Here is a 16,866-nt window from a genome sequence, read left to right as displayed (position 1 = left end):
ACTATCTAATATTAAATATTTTAACTGAAATTTTCCATTTTCTCCAAGATCTTCTGAACTCATTTAAATTATTCTTAAAATATGTCACTGGCAGAACATCATATTCTTAACATTTGGTAAATTAATTGTATTTGAAACATTTTGATTTCCAGATTTATACCTAATCTTTTCAGTTGTATTAGGCTCAGAATAGGCCATGCTTGTTCTTTTATCCAACAGTGTGTTTTTTAGAAATCAAACAACAGTTCTGTATAAATATTCTTACCTGACATCTTTAATACAATGCATCCCAGGACAATATTGACATGAATGGAAAGGCTGTAGTAGCATATCTGTTTGTGAATAAAGACACAATATTTAATTTCACTCACTAAATGTTTTATTTCTGTAAGTGACATTGGGGATGTAATCCAGGAGTGAAATACTCTGAGGTCTGCTACCGGTTCGCTTTGCTACCGGTTCGCTGTGCGCATGCATGCGCAGTGCACGCATTGCGTGCGCTTCGCACACACCTCGCACACAGGTGCATCACAGACGCTACCATGCAGCACTGAAAAAGGAGGCATTAAGGAGCCTTTTCTAAGGTAAGTAGAACGGTGAGGGGCGGGGAACAGCTGTGCCGCGCAATTTACATTCACTAGAAAGCAGGATTTCCTGCTTTCTAGTGAACATAAATTGCGCGGCACAGCTGATCATCGGAAATACCTGTTCGCCCGAACGGGTAGCTTTTATTACTACTGGTTTGGGCGAACTGGTCTGAACCAATAGCATTTCACCCCTGATGTAATCCATAAGAGAGAATGTTATATCTTGTCAGAATTTTAAGTTAAAAATTAATCATTCTCATTGAGATCTAAGTAAACTTTCAGTTGAGAGAAAAAAATAATGGAAATGTTTTTACTGTACAGAATAAGTCATTTATTTCCTGTATCTTTCTGTGTGCTACCTTCATTTCCAGAGTCTCTATTCCTGATTGACAAGAGTTTCCAAGGATAAGAATCAATTCCTTTAATAACGAAGTGTCTTTTAATTTTCTAAAGGCTTCCCGATATGAGATTTTAAAAGCTCTGAGTCATTCTCTCCCTTTGGCGCATGATGTGGATTTTCAGTATTTGGCAGCAAAAACTGAGCATTTCACTGGGGCAGATTTAAAAGCTTTATTATACAATGCCCAATTAGAAGCAGTGCATGCTAACTTGAACTCAACTTTGACCCACGTAAGTATATTGAAATGTAAAAAAAAAAAAATCCTTAGCCTTTTATTTATAATTTCTAAAATGAGGCAATGGTTGGGAAAATCTCAGATAGCTAGTAGCTGGATTATTTAAAATGTCTTATTTAAGAACACATTTTGTATTCTTAATATTCCCAAAATATTATTTTGACTTCCCTGCACTGTATAATAGTAATGAAGTCGAGGTGAGTATTGTAAGCTTTTGGCTTTGAAAAACAAGTTTCACGCACATTTCTGTGGAAATTCCAATGATTTAAAAGCTTCGGTCATATCTATTTTGGTATTGAATATTATTTCATCGCTTAAACCACTGAAAATATGCTGGCTGTAGATTTGTAGAATTTATCATTCTGCAGCAAAATGTAAAACATTTCAGTGACCATGCAATGTGATTGTATTTTCTGATTGAGATATATTTTCCCTCCTTTCTGAAGTTTTATTTATTTATTTATTTATTTTTCATATTTGTATACCGCCCTACTCCTGAAGGACTCAGGGCGGTGAACAGCCATAATAAATACAAATACATATAGAAGTTAAAAACTATTAAGAAACAGATTAAGTAATTTAGGCTCAAAAATTAAAAACATCCAAATTTATCTAAAGAGGTTTAAAACCCAATTTAAAAGCCAGTTTAAAAGCCAAAAGACCAGCTTGTTGGAATAGAACTGTTTTCAGGGCACGGCGGAATATGCGTAAGTCTTGGATGTTTCGTAACTCCGGGGGAAGCCCGTTCCAGATGGTAGGTGCCCCCACAGAAAAGGCTCTCCCCCTGGGGGCCATCAGTCGACATTGTTTGGCCGACGGCACCCTGAGGAGTCCCTCTCTATGGGAGCGAACTGGTTGGTGAGAGGCTATTGGTGGCAGGAGGCGGTCTCGTAAGTACCCTGGTCCTGAACCATGGAGCGCTCTAAAGATAGTAACCAAAACCTTGAAGCGCACCCGGAAGACCACTGGGAGCCAGTGCAGCTCGCGCAGGAGGGGGGTTACATGAGAGCGCCACATTGCTCCCATTACCACCCGCGCGGCCGCATTCTGGACCAGTTGGAGCCTTCGGGTGCTTCTCAAGGGGAGCCCCATGTAGAGAGCATTACATTACATTACAAGTTGACTATATTCAGTATTGACCACCAGGAGATCAAAACAGGCAAGATGGTAAATGGAAATTTGGGGTTTAGGTCACCATATGGTGTACACTGCTGATTACATATTATATGTTGAATATAATGCTTTTTCACTGATGTGTACTTCTATTCTTAGCTTTATTTAACAATGGGATTTCTTGATTTTATCATAATCTTGCCAGCTAATCTATTAAACATATTTATACAAAATATTGTATAAATATGCAAATATACATTTTGCCAGCTTATCTATTAAACATTTCTTTTCTTGTTGCTTTGAAATGTTTTTTTTTTACTTATCCAAGTAGCTTTTTTCACTCTGAGCAAGTTGCTTGGATAAGCAGAGAAACATTTTGAACCAACAAGGAAAAAAGTTCAGTTGCCATGGATCAACTTCCAGACTATTGATAGCTATTTACAATTGTTATGATGAATGATATTCATGTTTGGCATAGAATTGCTTTCTAACTTATATAAACATTAGTATGTACTGTACACTAATATACTTATTTTATTCTGAGCTGTTTTTAGCTCTAGACATTTATCCAATTTCTACCTGTTTGTGTACATGATCTCCATATTGTTTGGTCAGTCTTTAGTCCAACAACTTAACATTCTTTTTTTAAAAAAGAGGTTCAATATAATTAAAAATAGCATAATTTGTTTGGGAAACATTACTTACCATTTGGGAGTAAAATACTGAGCAGTATTTTTAGTACAGGATATAGAATAAAGATCAGAGTTATTCACTATTATATCTCTAAGCATGTTTTTCTGTTTATTTATCAATCCTTACTGCTCTGAAATAAACAGACATCTAGTTTTATTCAGTATTTGAAAGTTCACCAATTATCTTTACTCTGCTTATATGTTATAAATGAACACATAAATGTTTACACTTTCATTTTTCTAAATTTATGGAAAATATTTCAATCCAAGAGAATATGTTTTCTCACAATGCTTGCAAAGGTTTTTAAATAAAATCAATAAGTGCTGAACATTTGAATTGTTTCTAATTAAAAGTTAGTACTAATTAAGATATTTCTGTTTGATAAACCTTTTATCTGTGATTTGATAATAAGATTCTAAAAGCAATTTGTAAGGTTATTGAAGTAGAATTAGCAATTGAAACTGAAGCAGCAATAGCACAACCTACCAGTAAAGGAAAAAAAAAATAAAACACTTAAGATCAAACACAGGCATTTGTATTTAATGTTTATAGTATTCATATGATTTTTATGTTTTATTATTGATATTGACCTAATTCTTGATTGGGAGATATTTGCCTGAGTTTGGTATCAGATGGGTGGCTATATAAATGGGAAGAGAGAGAATATTTTATCACCTAGTCCAAAGCCTAGGAGGGACGGAGTAGACCATCATTTCTTAAAGAGATCATCATATATTCTAGGAGATTCTAATTTTATTTATTTTCTATTCAGGAGGTAGGTTCCAGCTCAGACAGTGATCTTAGTCTATCTTCAATGGTTTTCTTAAACCAAAGTAGTGGATCAGATGATTCTGCCAGAGATGGAGAAGGAGGCTTGGAACAATCATTAACTTCCCTTGAGCTGTGTGACCTGCTTCCTGAGGATCCAAGATCTAACATCTATCGCCTTTACTTTGGCAGTTCCTATGAATCTGAACTTGGCAATGGGACTGCTTCAGAAATGGTAAACTTTCCCACTTTGCTTAATTGCTTGTTTCCCCAGTGATTTAAAAATCATGCAATTGATTTGGAAGGGACATTTAATTTATCCAAATAAAATTCAGGTTTTTCTTTTGGAGTGGTGAAATAAATAAAAATAATTCCATGTGTATAAAATCAGCACAAGGGAATTTGAGTTTGCTTCTCTGGATCAGTACTTGTTCAAAGAATGTTGTATTCCATTCAACACTTTGCATTGTTGGGACCAAAAAGTTGAATATTTTAAAAATCAGTAGACATTTTTGTATTCGCATTTCTCCTCCTCAGCTTCTATTTCTTTTTTAAAAACAAAACTCTGCATTAAATCTGTTTCCCTGAATCATTGGTTGAAAAATGCTGTAACATAGAACAGTGATTCAGCTATATAACATACAGTATATCAAATACAACAGGGGTCCCCAACCCCTGAGTCAAGGCCTGCTGGGAACCGGGCGCAGAAGCAGCGGGCAAGCATGCAGAGCTCCATTTGCACAAGCAAGGTGCATGTGCACGAAGCCATCCCTTCCCCACCACTAGATGTTTGTGCTATACAACAAAACTAAAAAGAAAGCTCTATACAAAAATTAGTTGATTCTGGGAGAAGAATGGAATGTTTTGGAAAATGGAATATTCAGGCACTAAAATTTACATTTTTTGCTTAAATATTTCCTGCAAAGTAATTATTATTTTTTGTTTTATTATTATGTTTTAATTATTTTGCTTAAAATCAGTAATTGGATAAAACATTTCCTAAAGCTTATCTTATTGAATATTCATTACGGTAAAACTTTTATTGAGATATTAATAACTTAAATGACACGGTTCATTCTTTTTATGTTTCCCCTTCTTCTTTCCATAGAGTTCTCAGTGTTTTTCAGGATCAAACTCCATAAACCATGAATTAACCAGCATAACTCTGAAGGATTTAGTATCTTCTCAGCCTCCAACCTTAAGAACCACTGTACAGGAAGGCTTCCAAGAATGTAATCAAGAACAAATAGAACAACTCAGGGCAGAAATCAGTGCCATCAAAGCTAACTACAAAAGCATGAATGGAGTATGGGAAAAACTATAATTTTCTTCTCAGATAAATATTTTTAGTTATGGTGTTAGAGTCTGCAATTACAGCAAAACCATGGCCTAAAGTAATGTTTTAACAGCTTCCAGTTATAAACATCTTATCTTAGTTCAGACATTAAAACAAGCATTTATGACTGAGCATTTGTTACTCATAAGATTCAAATTAGTGTATTGTATTGACCCAATAGGAATTAGAAGGTCTAAGAATAGCAAAGGCTGTTGCACAAAGTTGCAAAATTGGAATATCTTTGAAGTGAGGGAGGAGGAATTGCCTGCCTTTTGGTAAATGTGGCTTTCTTTTTTCTTTCCTTCTGGATCAAATTATTTGTACCTTTGTTTTTCTTTCTACTTTTTCTTTCCCTGCACAACATCTTTCTACATATTCTATCTCAATCCAGCTTCCTTCCTTTTCTTTGTCTCTGCTGAAATGAGGAAGAGAAATATGTGTGTATTTGTATGGCTATAAGAAAATGAGGAGTGAAAAGTAATATTTGTAATTAATTGACATCATCTAGCTGACACTGACAGCTATGCAAGATCGTATCTGGTTAATAACTGAATCGAATACTGGGAACTTCACAATTATTCCATTTTATTTCATTGTTGCCAAGGAAATAACATGGACTGTTTATGAAATCACAAAGAATCATCATTGATTCAAATAATTTCTTTTTTATTTTAATTAGTATTTTTTGTGTTCACTCTGCTTTTGGGGAAGGGAGATAAGGATACTCTTGGCAGATGTATATACGTGTTATTTATACATGTGCAAATGTATCACAAGCATATATTTTCTCCAGGATTGCTATTCAGCTAGAGTTTGGCAATCCTAATTTGAAAAAATGGGCAAGCTGGCTATTGCACAGGAGTTATTTCATAACTGTGTGGTTTGTCAACAACTACCCTGTCACATCAAGCCATCATGTTATAGAATTCTCAGAAATGTTCAGAGGGAGTATTGGGTAATCCCACTTCAGCTGCCCATTTCACCCAGTCTTACAACTTTACCTTAACCCCTGCTGTCCATCTGTCCTAGTTTTTAAATTGGTTCTAGGTGTAAGAGCCAAGATGACAAAAATACACAGGTATTCAAAGAACAACTATTCATTGATTATTTTTTAACATTTAACTCTTATCTGGGATAATGATCCAAGATATTTTTCAGCCTATGATAAAGAACAAAATTATACACTTCCCACTTCCTTTCAAAAATATCCAACCAGATTACCTTATTAAAAGTAAGATTCAGCTACCAATTGGAATATCATTTGCCTCTGAATATCTACCAGAGATAGATGCCTTACTCTGTGTAATGATGAGAATGGTTCGTTTAGGATGTATTTTCAATTCCTAGTCAACCTCCTAAATATATCTAACATGCTCATCTCCACAGTTAATGAGGAATGTTATTTTTTTTCTATAATTCTACAAAATTCAAGTATAGTTATCTATATCTTTCTAGCACTCACTGAAAATGGGACTGACTCCATCAGTGAAATGGTGCTGATAATTGAAAAATACATTTTTAAAGGCTGGGCATTTCTTAGATAATGTTAAAAGAAGGAAATTTTAAGGCTGCAGATGCCTTGATTGTAGTGCTACTGAATCACTACAAGATCATTCAGTGTCATTTTTATTATTACTATGGTAATTCAGGATAAAATGTTTAGGAGTGTGCAATAAATCTGGATTTTATTGTAACATTTGGAAAATATACCATACTCTGCAGTGGTGAAATCCAAATTTTTTTACTACCAGTTCTGTGGGTGTGGCTTGGTGGGCATGGTGCGGCAAAATCTCCATTCCCACCCCACTCCAGGGGAAGGATACTGCAAAATCCCCATTCCCTCACCACTTCTGGGGGAAGAATATTGCAAAATCTTCATTCTCACCTCACTCTGGGGTCAGCCAAAAAGTGGCATTTGCCGATTCTCTGAACTACTCAAAATTTCCGCTACTGGTTCTCCAGAACCTGTCAGAACCTGCTGGATTTCACCCCGATACTCTGTCTTAAAATCAGGTTTGGTAGAATCTCTAAGCTCAGATGTCATTATCAGGAGATTAAAAATGTAGTTATTTTAAAGATGTTTAAATTTTACATTTTTAATATGTTAAAATGTTTTTCCTTAATTCATTTTTCAGGAGGAAGGCACTACCTGCATGTCATCCAAGAGAACTTTAAATATTACTCAGATTCATTTAATGGCTGCTCTTGAAAGTACAAAGCCTTCCATTAGTCAGGAAGACTGGAATAAGTTTGCTGAACTGTAAGTATCTGAGGAACATATGAGCTATTCTTTTTTAATGTTATCCATAAAATTTTTGGGAAATTAGTTTATTTAGTCTATTTCAAAAAGATCAGAAACATATTTAAAGATATTAAAATATCCTTAAAATGTATGCAAAATATGCATACATCTAATACTTATATTAGATCTCATATACAAATACAAAATAAATAATCATTCAAGATTTTAAGTCTACTTCCAAAATAGAACTCCAGAATTTGAAACTTGTTTTTAATCACGCCTGTTAACCAGCACTATTTCATATTCTCTTTGTTCTCAAAGAGAACAAATTTAAGAAGCTCAATTAAACAATTTAAGAAGCTCAAAATATTAATATGTTTCGTAATCTATAAAAGAAGAGTACTTGCAACAGTTCCAATCTCATCTGTTTGTATACAAGTTAGATTAAAGATGCCCACACACCCCTATCAATGCTATTAGTACTAGGAAAAGGATCTACAGGTATCTGAGCTATAAACATTTTGGTTCTGTGAAACTAGAAACCATAGAACTAAAAAGTCCATTAAAGCTATGAGGTTTAGTCCCCTGCTTGATACAGGAATCCAATTGAAACATCCAGGAAATATGCCTATCTATGTTCTGGCTAAATCCAGAGGACAGAAGTCTTTTACCAATCCACATCTTTGGTTTTGTTCTATCCTTGCTGTTAAAAAGGTTTTTTTCCCCAAGATTCAATTTGAATCTGCTTTCTTATAGTTTATATCATTCCTATACTCTTGTGGGTGAGGAGGGGCAGAGAGAAGGACTTGGCTTTCTTCTGGTGACAGCTTTTCAAGTATTTGACTAATAATATTACTATATCCCCCCCAAATTGGACCAAGCTGGATGTCAACTGTCCTGTAGCTCTGCACTTGATTTGTTTTCTGTGATTTGTATTGTCTCTGTTAAATCTTCTACTATCTGCTATCTTCAATTTACTAAATAGCCATAAATAAATCTAAACATCACCATTGCTCTAACCAGTTCTCTTAACCCTGAGATAATTATTTGTGACTCAGTGGATTGCTTTCAGAATCTCTAGGCCATTATTATACTGCATCTGTAAAATGTTGCATTTGTTGCATAACAGGGACTTTTTTCTTCAAGATGGCACCATCCCAGTGGGTATTTGCAGTGCTTTGCCCTAATAATCTTATGTTCCTCTAACCAGTTGATACTAATAACTTTGTCACTACTTCCTATCACTTGAAAACTTTATAGACAACTTATAACTGTTCATTTTGATGCTTCACCAACTATTCAGTAAGCTGTCTCAAAAACTGTTTTCTTCCAGTTTTTTTCTGTGCTGCTGCTGCTGTTTGTTCTCCAGTGTTATATTTTGCTTAAATCTGTTGGTTTTGCTTTCCAGAGCACTGGTGGGTACTTTAGGATTAGATATGACAGAAACCGTTCATGCAATTGGAGAATCATCAGTTGTGTTGCACATCTGTTTCTTGACTGATAAGCTAACTATATCTTAATGTAGGATATTAATGATCACACACACACACACACAAGTCCCTTTCTATGTAATCCTTTGACTGGAAATTAAATTGCACCATCTCCAAATTAGTGATTAGGTATCTAGCTACTCCATTAAGAAATTCCATGCAACTGACCATATACTTTCTGCTGTGCCAGCATTTCAATTATACTGAAAAGCCATCAAGTGAGAAGAAAGCTTTCTGATCATCTTCGTGTACTGTATTGTCAACAATTGAAGTACGCCAGGTCAGGGAACAATCTCCACAGGAAGTGCTCTGTTCTTTATTGATGTATAGTAGTAACACAATCTTGAAAGCCAAGGAGAATTAAGGCAGAGCTCGATTGTATTTCTTTCTTCATTTCCAGGGTTAAAATTAAACTTAAAATTAAGTTTTGCTCACTGTCCAATGTCACTTTAATAGTTCTTTACATGCATAAAAAAAAAAAAACAGAGCAGACTATATTCAGCTGTAACTCGCATTCTTCATATTGTTACCTAGCAGTTTTGGCTTATTAATTAGCAAATTCTGTTGGTTAGAGCTTACATAGTAATGACTTTGAATGCTGGGATATTCTGATTGATATTCAGCATAAGCTCAGAACTCCTATGAGAGGCAAACACTGCTCAGATGTTCTCTTAAATATTAATGGTTTCACATAAGCAGCTTGTTTTCTTCTGGATTCTTTTGAATCCTCTTTCAAGCTGGGATGATGAGTAAAACTATGGCTTGGACCCAGACTCTGCTTCTGCTATTCCTGTGAGTAGGGCTTTGGTCCCCTTCATTCACAGCTGCTATTTAGCAATGACAGATAGTTGTATCATTACCATACAGGTACTCCTCAAATGTAGGCTGATTGCCAAGTACCCAGAATATGACAGTGTGACTACAGGGGCCATCAGAACTTGGAGTCTAGGTCATAGATAGTTTTAGGGAAATCTGCCAGAACTTCAAATTGTAGGTCGGGGACTATTTGTATAATATTCTAGCTTTTAAAATAGCAACCCTTTTCCTTATAAGTTATAATAATTTTGATTATTATGTTAATGTTTATTAATTGATTATATTTTTAATATTAACTATAATGAAATATTTTTTAATCTATTCTGGTTTTCTCAATAGAGGCTGGGGAAAAAAGTAGAAACATTTCTGTGACTTTCAAAAAATTGTACTAAACCAATTAATTAAAAATATCCTTGAATGGGTTTAACCTGAATATTTACCTCATACAACATTTGCTTGGTACTAATGTGCTCCCGTTTTCTTTCTTTTCTTTTCATTCTTTTTCAAGTTATGAAAATTTTCAAAATCCAAAGAGAAAAGAATCCAGTGGAACAATTTTCAAACCAGGACAAAAAGTAACATTAGCTTAACTTCTGTTAAAGAAGTAGTAATCATGTTTACTAACAATTTTCTAGTAAAGTCTTTATTTGCTAAATTGTATGAACAGTCTATGTTACTGTTAATATTGCAAAGAACATTTGTTTACTTGTTAAATTTTATCTGTCAATAAGTCTATGTTACTGTTAATATGACAAGGACATTTAATTATTAATTACTTCATGATTATTTTGCATAATTTTAATTTTCAAAGTATGTTTTACTGAAAACTATATTAAAACCTTTTGAGATAATTACCTTTACTTTGTATTCAACTTTTTTTCTTGAGGGGATTGACATTCTTGGCTTAGTCATTCTCTTGCTCTTTCAGAAATAAAATTAAGCAATTTAACAACTGTCCGTCTGCTTTGAATAAATTTATTGCATTTAAACATATATATAATTGAAAGCCTAATTATGTATCAATATTTTTTAAAATATTCTAAGCAATTACTTTCTAAATTAACTCACCATGCTTTGTAGAGGGCAGATAATTGTAATGGAAGTCTTCATGTTCCAATATCTGCTGAAAAACAACTCAACTAAGAATGAGGCATCCAGCAGATCTTGCTGACAATTTCATTTTTCAAATGAAAATAAATTTAATCCTGCCCATCAGGAAATAATTGGTATGTATTGAAAATATCAGCCTCTTTGGATGAAAGTAGTTATGCCATGTTGGTAGCTCAGATTAACTGGAGAAGAAAATCTGAGGAAAACTGATTGGAATGAATCAAAGTAAAGAGTGATAACACACTATAATGTCATTTGCAAATCTAAAGGAAGAACAAGGTTAATAGGGATAAGAGAACCTGAAAAATGATACATAAAAACACAAATACAAATGAGCTCCCTGGAAAAAAAATCTCCCTCAGATAGGGGCTCTGGGTGGTATACAATGTAATCAATAAGCATAAATTAACATTAAAATATTAAAATTAATGCAAGTTTTAAAATGTTACAATTATATAACATTAGAAAATTTCAAAACATTATCAAAAATTTCAAAAACTGTGGGACTTCTCATGGGGTCAGCCAGCTGCACAGTTGCATGGTGTCTCCATGCAAGGCTGTGATTTATTACAATCGAAAGGGTACCTTCAACAAAGAGTTAATAGGGTTTTTTTATTGGCTGTAGCAGTTAAGTACCATAGTAGTAAGGCTCTAGAAAACAGGAAAGGATTTGAATATGTCTGTTGAAAAAGTTGACTGCCAGAAAGTAAATACAGAAGATGATTTACCTAGTTTCATTTGGTTGAAACAACAATGCATGGTAATTTTCTGCTACCTAATTCCAGATTTCTAGATAATATTAAATAAAATTAAATGTTTTTGCTTCTATGTATACTCTGCAATATTGTTAATTCTGAATTGTTAACAAAGGTTTAAAAGCTATTTGGTTTTTATTGGTTTACATTTTATTTACAAAATGTAAACAAGCTATATTTAGCTTTCGGACAAATCTCCCAAAGGATGCTAGTGATATCAGTGTACTTGTGACACTGAACCTCCACAGGATGTAAATTTGAGTCAGTATCTTATTTCAAGCATGGAGCCAATTATTTATGCACAACAGCATCTGTATCTGAGGTAACCAGCAAGTCAGCATTCCATAACTAAATCCCTGTATCTCACACATAGCTCATGTGATAGAACAAACCATAAATTCAGTTTCTCAGTATTTATTTCAGTCAGTAGAGGCTGACATGCAATCTTGTCCTTTCACTGATCTAATGGCCTATGCTCTTCTCAGTTGACCTATCCAACTGACCGTGAATAACCTTTCCATTGCTAGCCATTAATTTTTCTCAAAAATTAGCTTATTAACACGTGCAGACACTCAAATTTACATTGTTGCCTTCAAATTCTGGTTAATATGAAGAATCCACTGATATAATTCAGTTGTTACCACCACGTATATTTGCATCAATGGCTGGCAGTTTTGTCAACAGCTGTCTACATTTGTAATCAAGATTTTTGTTGTTAATTGAAGTGTTTAATAAAAAATAGTAAAAACCAAGACAAACTAGAAGAAAAAGAAAAGTTCAAAAGGTGCAGAAAAAAGACAAGAATAAAAGTAGAGAGAAAAATATACCAAAAGCAACAATAAAGTGACTTCCAACCTTCATTACACCAAGCATAAATTAACATGCTTTTCACCCTTTTTTAAAAGTTACAAATAAAAATCTTTTCCTCATAGCCTAACTGTTATCCAAATCCAAAAATCATCATTTTTTTTCAGCCATTGTTCAGGAAAAAATCCATTTGGAGTTACCAGAAATATCGAATAAATGGTTTATCCCAGTGGTGAAATCTAAATTTGTTACTACCAGTTCTGTGGGCATGGCTTGGTGGGGGGGGGGTGTAATGTGACTGGGTGGGCATGGCCATTTTTTTTTTTTTTTACTTTTAAAACCATTTTTTCTACAACCTTTTCGGCGAAGAGATTGTAAAAAAAATGCTTTCAAAAGGCTCTGATGATTCCAGCTGAGTTGCCTGATCGGCAAAGGTTTTTAAAAAAGCCTCTGCCGATCAGGCAACTCGGCTTGGATCGTCAGAGGCATTTAAAAGAAACAAAGGGTTTTTTTCTTTTAAAAGCCTTTGGCGATCCCAGCTGAGCCATGCGATCATTAGAGGCTTTTTTTTTTTTACTTTTAAAAGCATTTTTTGGCTGAAGAGGTTGTAAAAAAACGCTTTTAAAAGTTAAAAAAAAAGCCTCTGATGATTGTGCGGCTCAGCTGGGCATGTGGGGGGGGGGGCAGGGATTTTTGCTATCAGTTCTCCAAACCACCTGCCTCCATCACTACCTGATCGGGCGATCCGGTCCAAACCGGGAGCATTTCACCCCTGGTTTATCCTTGGTCAAATATTATAACTTTATATTCCTTCTTTTTTCTATGCACAGTCCTGACCTTTCAGACATTCCTATGGCACCCTATTTCATTATTCTTTGCATTTAAAAGGAATCTTGAAAATTTTCACAAGCCTACTTTTTAATTCCATAAAGAGGATTGTCCATGATTTCTTGTCACAGCTATTCTTTATTTTTATTTATTTTATTTATTTATTTAAATTTTTATACCGCCCTTCTCCCGAAGGACTCAGGACAGTGTACAGCCATATTAAAACAAACATATACCCATAAAATTTAAAAACAATTTAAAATATATTAAAATGCGGACCTATATTAAAAACTACAAACACCCCATTAAAATTCATTTTCTAAGCCAGCCCGGCCTATTGAAACAAAAGGGTCTTAAGGGCACTGCGAAAGGTACGTAGGTTGGGGATCATGCGAATCTCCAGGGGCAGTTCATTCCAGAGGGCAGGTGCCCCCACAGAGAAGACTCTCCCCCTGGGTGTCACCAGTCGACATTGTTTGGCCGACCGCACCCTGAGGAGTCCCTCTGTGGGAGCATATTGGCCGGTGGGAGGCTATCAGTGGCAGAAGGCGATCTCGTACATACCCAGGTCCTAAGCCATGGAGCGCTTTAAAGGTGGTAACCAGCACCTTGAATCGCACCCCGAAGATCACCGGGAGCCAGTGCAGCTCGCGCAAGAGAGGTCTTACATGGGTGCACTGTGTCGGCCCCATAATCACCTGTGCGGCCGCATTCTGGACCAGTTGGAGCCTCCGAGTGCTTTTCAAGGGGAGCCCCATGTAGAGAGCATTACAGTAGTTCAGACGGGACGTGACGAGGACATGAGTGATCGTGCACAAGACATCCCAGTCCAGAAAGGGACGCAACTGGTGAATCAGGCGAACCTGATAAAAAGCTCCCCTGGCCACAGCCATCATATGATCTTCTAAAGACATCCGGGCATCCAGGAGAACACCCAAGTTGCGAGCCCTCTCTGAGGGGGCCAAGATCTCACCCCCAATAGTCAGCGATGGAGCCAACTGGCTATACCGGGACGCCGGAAACCACAGCTACTTGGTCTTGAAAGGGTTGAGTCTGAGCTTGTTTCTCCCCATCCAGATCCGCACGGCCTCCAGGCACCAGGACATCACATAAAGGGCATCATTGGGGTGGTCTGGGGTGGATATGTACAGTTGAGTATCATCAGCATACTGATGGAACATCACGTCAAGGGCATCATTGGGGTGGTCCAGGGTGGAGATGTACAGTTGATTATCATCAGTGTACTGATGGAACTTCACCCCAAAACCACGGATGATCTCACCCAGCGGCTTCACATAAATGTTGAACAGAAGAGGCGAGACGACCGACCCTTGCGGCACCCCACAAACAAGGTGCCTCGAGGTCGAACTCTGTCCCCCTGCCAACACAAACTGCATACAGACAGAGAGGAAGGAGGAGAACCACCACAACACGGTGCCCCAACTCCCAACCCCTCCAATCAGCGCAGCATGATACCATGGTCGATGGTATCAATAGCCGCTTAGAGGTCTAATAGGACCAGGACAGAGGAACAGCCCCTGTCCCAAGCCCTCCAGAGATCATCAACCAATGCGACCAATGCCGTTTCCGTGCTGTACCCCTGCCTGAAACCCAACTGGTACGGATCTAGATAGACAGCTTCATCCAGGTACTGGGGAAGTTGTCGCGCCACCACACTCTCAACAACCTTCACCACGAAGCGAAGGTTGGAGACTGGACGATAGTTCGCTAATACAGCCAGGTCCAGGGAAGGCTTCTTGAGGAGGGGCCTCACCACCGCCTCTTTCAGGGGGGAGGGAAGAAACCCGGTGCTTCATCTCCCTCAGCTCCTCGGAAAACCAGGGAGCCAATTGAGATCGGCCCCGAGTCAGAGGCCGCAAAGGCACGACGCGGTCCAAAGCTCCAGTGGCCACCCTATCCCAGGTGGCCACCAGTTCTTCAGTCAAGTCATGAACCAGAGCCTCAGGGAATGGCCCAAGCTCCATCAGGAACCTATCCGGATCCATCAGGCACCTGGGACGGAACCATCTAGTCGGTTCCGTCTCCCTGCAGTGGAGAGTAGCGGCTCGAAAGTCTAGTCGAAGGAGTGAATGATCTGACCATGTCAAGGGCTTGATGGCTATATCCCCTATTTCTAGATCATTCAGCCACTGACCAGAGACAAAAATCAGATCCAGAGTGTATCCCCCTGTGTGTGTGGGCCTTGAATTAACTGGGTCAGGTCCATGGCCATCATGGAGGCCATGAACTCCCGAGCCGCCTCTGACGTTTCACCAATGGATGGTAGGTTGAAATCCCCAATGACCATAGGTCTGGGGGTATCCACCGCCACCCCGACTACTAGGGTTGAACAGCTTGGGCAGGGAGCCAGGTACGCAATCAGCAAGCTCATCTGCACCCCACAACCCCACTTCACAAGGAGGGACTCACATCCGGCTATCTGAGGCACAGTGGCCTCCCTCAGACAAAAACTTTCCTTAATAATCGCCGCCCCGCCCCTACCCTGAGCCCTCGGCTGATGGAATGCACAGAAGCCTGGCGGGCACATTTCCACGAGGGGAAACCCCCCTCCCAGCCCAACCAGGTCTCTGTAATACCCGCCAGGTCAGCACTCCCCTCTTGAACAAGATCGTAAATGAGGGGGGCCTTATTTATCATGGACCTGGCGTTGCACAGCATCAGCCTGAGGCCCAGGCCCTGAGGGTCTGTGCAACCCGGGGAACGAGAAATGCATTGGGGGCTGGAGTGCGCAATCGGTCACAAACAGTGAGTGCGCACTCCCGAAACCTGATATGCCCCCCTGCTTTCACCATATCTGCCCCTCCCACCCACAGTACTAATCAAACAGCCCTCACCCTTATCCCCCTGCACCCCATCCGTACTCCCAACCCCGTCCCTCCCGCCACGACCATCAGACCAGCTGTGCTTCCCTGTGGCTATATGGATCCCCCCAGATTTCTCCACATAACCAACTACCCCCCTCCCGGAACCCCTTAAAATGTTCTCTAAAAAATTTCCCAAGAAACCCCTTAACCCCCTTCTAGCAACATGCCATCTAACATGCCATTCTATATCTAGAACTTTTTCTTGACTTGTCTTCCATGCCTTCAAACGCTATTTATATGTCAGATAAGTTTTTTTAAACTTTTTCTCATTTCCTAAAAGTTTATCAGTTGAAATCTTTTATCATTTCCAAGATTCATATTTCAATAAACTGTTTCAGTTAAAAAAAATGTTATTTCCAAATTAGTCATTTTAACTCCTTTCTGCCTGATTATTTAATTCTTTCTAGTTCTCATCTGTAAACTTTCTCAAGTCTCATTAATATGGGTTTAGTTCCATTTCAGTTATTTCCCTCAAGTATTATTTAATTATATATTTGTTTTTCAAATTTTATAGCAAAATAGCTAAAACTCCATTTTTTCTCTGGTCTCCAATCTTTTTTAACACTTTCTTAAAACAAAAAAAATTCTTTTTGCAATTGTGTATTATTTATTATTATATGGTGTGTATTACTATAAATGCTTAAATCTATTTTTAAATTTTCATAAATTAGAAACCCAGGTGTTTTGAAGATATCCAATATCTATAAATAGCTAAACATTTCTGAATATAATTAGAAAGTGAATTTGGCTGGTTTAATGTCCTTGTGAAAGGCTTAGCCACTGCTGAGAACAAAAATGTTG

The 16,866-nt window shown here is 37.4% G+C and overlaps 1 protein-coding gene across 2 annotated transcripts in view; it reads left to right on the top strand.

The window, feature by feature from the left end:
* The window catches only part of PEX1 (peroxisomal biogenesis factor 1), a 35,656-nt gene extending 25,019 nt beyond the window's left edge, over positions 1-10,637 (top strand). For both annotated transcript variants that reach the window (XM_034402252.3, XM_087892881.1), the window contains exons 20-24: positions 1,041-1,217; positions 3,801-4,031; positions 4,905-5,102; positions 7,268-7,392; positions 10,189-10,637. In XM_034402252.3, the coding sequence (XP_034258143.1) occupies positions 1,041-1,217; positions 3,801-4,031; positions 4,905-5,102; positions 7,268-7,392; positions 10,189-10,270 (813 nt within the window). In that variant the 3' untranslated portion in view covers positions 10,271-10,637. The remainder of the gene's footprint in view (positions 1-1,040; positions 1,218-3,800; positions 4,032-4,904; positions 5,103-7,267; positions 7,393-10,188) is intronic.
* Positions 10,638-16,866: the final 6,229 nt, after the last annotated feature.

This window comes from Pantherophis guttatus, chromosome 4 (genome assembly GCF_059756535.1).
Source record: "Pantherophis guttatus breed Tessera chromosome 4, ASM5975653v1, whole genome shotgun sequence".
NCBI lineage: Eukaryota > Metazoa > Chordata > Lepidosauria > Squamata > Colubridae > Pantherophis > Pantherophis guttatus.
Note: the sequence above shows the minus strand (reverse complement) of the source record. Positions and strands in the feature narration are given on the sequence as shown.